The 4,480-nt window shown below is 33.4% G+C and overlaps 1 protein-coding gene across 2 annotated transcripts; it reads left to right on the top strand.

Annotated features, from left to right (window-relative positions):
• Positions 1-715: 715 nt before the first annotated feature.
• LOC114170299 (uncharacterized protein At4g15970-like) lies at positions 716-4,190 on the top strand. Of its 2 annotated transcripts, XR_003601050.1 has the most exons (5): positions 716-1,134; positions 2,433-2,798; positions 3,013-3,494; positions 3,643-3,754; positions 3,998-4,190. XR_003601050.1 is itself a non-coding variant. In XM_028055785.1 (4 exons), exons 1-4 carry the CDS (start codon positions 877-879, stop codon positions 3,695-3,697), a joined length of 1,161 nt encoding a protein of 386 aa, XP_027911586.1. In that variant the 5' UTR covers positions 716-876; the 3' UTR covers positions 3,698-3,984. The 2 variants fall into 2 exon arrangements, 1 of the variants encoding a protein (XP_027911586.1); XM_028055785.1 differs by lacking the exon at positions 3,998-4,190 and having other exon boundaries at positions 3,643-3,984.
• Positions 4,191-4,480: the final 290 nt, after the last annotated feature.

Raw genomic sequence — 4,480 nt, 5'->3', positions numbered from 1 at the left:
TACAATTATGTAGAAAGTAATTATGAAGACTTTTTATAGTTTTAAAAATTTAAGGAGCAAATTTATAGTGACTATTTATCCTAGTTTTATAAATATTCTTTACTTTAGATCGATTAAATAAATTAAATAAATTGGTTTGAATTTCTTTGTCGAATAAATATTTTGTTGAAATAAATTCATTCAAATATGATAATATTTATCAATAATATAATTTTACTTGTTATTATACTTATTACCTATTGTATTTATAATTTAACGAGTTTTTTGTCCGCATATAATTTTGTATTAATTCCTAGTAATTATATTTTCTGGAGTATTATATTTGAAAAAAAAATCATAAACATGTTTAGTTTTTGCATTGAACAAATTTAGAAAAAAATGTTTAAAAATTATTTCAATTAAAATTGAAAATTGAAAATTGAAAATAAAAAATAACAAATAGTTATTATAAACAATAACTTCTATTTCTATGAAGACTTAATTTTCCTAACTATCAGAATACCAAAAAATAAAATATAACTAACTATAAGAATACCAAAAAATAAAATATATTTTCGTAACCATCTAACTTGAAAATAAATAATTAAAAGTGGACGTGAAGAACAGCTGCAATAGGTAAGTACGAAAATCACAAACTGAGTCAAATTCCATAACACCCACTATCTTATTTTATATGTCTACAGTTACATCACGAAGCATGTTCGTTCATTCTAAACACCACTTCCCTTCTCTCTACACGTTACCATTACCGCACTAAACACCCACTAAACTTCACTGCTCACACAGCTCTTAATATTTTAAATAAGCTTCGTTTTAAGTAAAATCGTTTTACTCAGACGACGTCGTTCACCGAAATGACCTCTCTTCCGCCAACGAATGTCCCGCGCCACGCTCCCTTCCAACCGCCGACGATTTCCGGCCACATCTTACCGCCGCGCAACCGGTAACTTCACCACCATCATGTTGCCGGAATCCGCCCTCGTTTTCCGGCGGAGCATCGGTGCCGCACTCTTCTTCCTCCTCGTCTCTTTCTCGTGCATACTCCTCTTCAGAAACGCCGATTACTCTCGCATCTCCTCTTCCAATCACTGGGGTCGCGTATCTGCTGTTTTCCCGTCCAACGATTCCGTCGCGGTGAGTACCGTTCTGTTTCTCTCACTCTCTCTCCGTAATTTTTTCTAGCGTTAATAATGCCGAATGTATCGTGATTTGGAAAGTGTTTGTTTGTTAGCTTTGATTAAGGTTTTAAACTGTCGTGGCAGTTTCATCGCGTTTTTATGTGGACAAAAAAAAAACATTGCATTTGTGACCGAAATCGTTTTTTAATTTTCGATATTATTTTCCTAACTGCGGAAGGTATACCGATTACGATAGTTCTGAGCAAGATTTTAAGGAACGTGAACGGTTACCATGATTTCTTAATTGCATTTGTCCGTAATTTCCTGCGATCTTGATGATCTCGACGAATATGTGAGATCACAGCTTAAACCTTTGTTCTGAACTGAAAATTATGTTGTTGAAGTGGATTAAAGGACTCTGTTAATTGGAACAGTACTTTGTATATGGTGAATGAAATTCAGCTCTTGAAAAATGCCGTGTGGATCTTCTATCTGTTTGGTTATTCACTTGAGGAAGATTGAAGTGATGACGAAGAGTAATGGAAAAGGTTGAATCTTGTTGAATTTCATTATTATTGTTGTTATTTTTTCTTGGAGTAGTTGAAGGTAGAGGATGGAAGCAAAATTCGGAACACTATCAAATGTGCATAGTTAGGTGAACGGATATACCTGTTTTGTTAGAATTTGTTATCCTCTTATTTTTGGACCAGAGGAAATCCTAATTTTGGCCTTCCGAAGCTAAACGTGTTACCACATTTTTCCCCTAGAAATTGTGGTCGTCAAATTAACTATTCAAAGATTTTTTGTCTTTAGTTCATCCAAGATTTTGTTACCACTTTCCTTCTTCGAAGATTTTGTTGCCACATTATATAAAAGGATTTGGTAACTGGTTAAATCTTTGCGGGACTAATTCGGCAATAAAATTGAAGACATACTGCTGCTTAGAAAAATATTAATATATTCATTGGAATTAAGGAAGACCGCATATTTTAACTACTTTTATATACATTAATTTGAAATGGTGAATTTTCAATAGTGATTCTAGAAGAATACATTCATTGTTTGTTTAGCTATTATCCACAATACTTTTATATCCGAGTTGTATCTCCACTACTCTACTAGATCAGTCAGTCACGATCCAGTTGATGCCTTTTCATTTCTTAAATTGTGACTGAAGATTACTATTTTGCCTGATCTTTAAAATTACGATAGGCATAGCCTAAACTGGAAGATTTTAATATTATTGTGGTTTTGGTTTGCGTAATTTATTAATGGTAGTGGCATTCGCATTTTTTTGAAATAATTCTTTTGCAGATAAGCAATGAGTATTCACTTGAAAATATTCTGAATGAGGCTGCTATGAAAGACAAAACTGTTATCTTGACCACATTAAATGAAGCCTGGGCAGCACCAAATTCAATCATTGATCTATTCCTTGAGAGCTTTAGAATTGGAGATCGTACTCGCTGGCTTTTAAATCATTTAGTAATTGTTGCATTAGACCCGAAGGCTTTTATGCGTTGTCAGGCAATACACTCCTATTGCTATTTGCTTGCTACTGAAGCCGTTGATTTTCATGAAGAGGCATTTTTCATGACTCCTCGTTACTTGAAGATGATGTGGAGACGGATTGATTTCTTGCGCTCCGTTCTAGAGTTGGGGTACAATTTTGTGTTCACGGTAAGTATTTAATCATTAACTTTCTCGTGTTTACTTGGACTGACTTGTTTAATCCTTGTGATCATGGAAATAGTTTCACGAGTTTTGAAGTTTGCAAATCATTTAAATTTGCCTTATTTTTCTTTTATTGATTTCCTTTCAAAGGGGAGACATTTTCTGGAGAGAGATTTAAATATTAGATATCTAACTTTGTGATACTTATGTCTTCAACCAGGATGCTGATATTATGTGGTTTAGAGACCCGTTTCCTCGGTTTCACAGGGATGCAGATTTCCAGATAGCATGTGATCATTTCACTGGCAGCTTTAGTGATGTGCAGAACAGACCCAATGGAGGGTTCAACTTTGTAAAGTCCAATAATAGGTCAATTGAGTTTTACAAGTTCTGGTATTCTTCACAAGAAACCTACCCCGGCTACCATGATCAGGATGTCCTCAATTTTATCAAAGTTGACCCTTTCATTACTGATTTAGGACTGAGGATGAAATTCTTGGATACAGTTAATTTTGGTGGGCTTTGTGAGCCAAGTAAAGATTTAAATAAAGTTTGCACCATGCATGCAAATTGTTGCTATGGTATGAATAGTAAACTTCATGACCTTAGAATCATGCTTCAAGATTGGAAATATTATTTGACCTTAGCTCCAAGTTTGAAGAGGTTGTCAATTATTTCCTGGAGGGTACCTCAGAAATGCAGGTTGACCACACGCTCAAGCTTTCCCATTCAATATTTTGATTTTATTCTCTGTTAATCGTACTTTTCTTTTTCTTTTTATCCATTTTAATTACCATTATTTTCTTCTTCGTTGTCCTTTTCCTTTCATTAATGGCTTCTTTCTTTTCAGCCTTGATTCTCTGAAGCATCCCGGTGCACCAGAAAAGAGCGTTCAGGAGAATTGAAATTCTGAATCTTCGACATTGACATGGAAGTTCAGCTAAAAAGCTGCTGGACAAAAGGTTTTGTTTTCTTTTTTTGTTAGGTCTGCTACTGTAATCAACCAGAATGGTGCTCTGCCATATATATACAAATTTGGAGAGAAATTAATTTTGCCTGACCAAGTACTGAAGAATTATCTTAACACTTAATCAAACGAGCTATCTGAAAGATATATCATTCTGTTCTATTCATCGAATTTTGTTTGTGCTTTACTCAATTTTTTGCAACATTGTGTTGTATTTATTCTTGATTTCTTTTTGCAGTGCTCAATTCTACATCTTGTTTTTCCTCAAGCAACACAGAACACAGTAAATTTCGAAATCCAAGTTTCTTTGTTTTGTTGTTTTAGTAATTAGGATTGTAATGTAGTATTGTTGTATTCTATGCAAAAGGTTGTACGCACGAACGGGCCAATTTTACGAGTTCAACTAATCTAACTAAACTGATTAAGAGAAATTATCTTTTGCATCGTACGGTTTGTCAGATCCACCTCTATTTAAATATTTTTTAATTTTATTTCAAAAATACCCGATGAATAACATAATGTTTGAATCTTCTATACACATTTTCATTATCTTCCAAGATTTCAATTCACAAAGTCATTTACAATACCATTTTGAAATTAAATTTCTTAACACATTCATAACTCTTGGAGATATTATATTTCTAGTACACATTCAAAACGATTTTACTGTGAATATAGGATTTAATTATGGGAAAAAAACTTAATGACCTTTTGAAAATTA

Source organism: Vigna unguiculata, chromosome 2 (genome assembly GCF_004118075.2).
Source record: "Vigna unguiculata cultivar IT97K-499-35 chromosome 2, ASM411807v1, whole genome shotgun sequence".
Classification (NCBI taxonomy): domain Eukaryota; kingdom Viridiplantae; phylum Streptophyta; class Magnoliopsida; order Fabales; family Fabaceae; genus Vigna; species Vigna unguiculata.
This window is presented reverse-complemented; position numbering and strand designations above follow the sequence as displayed.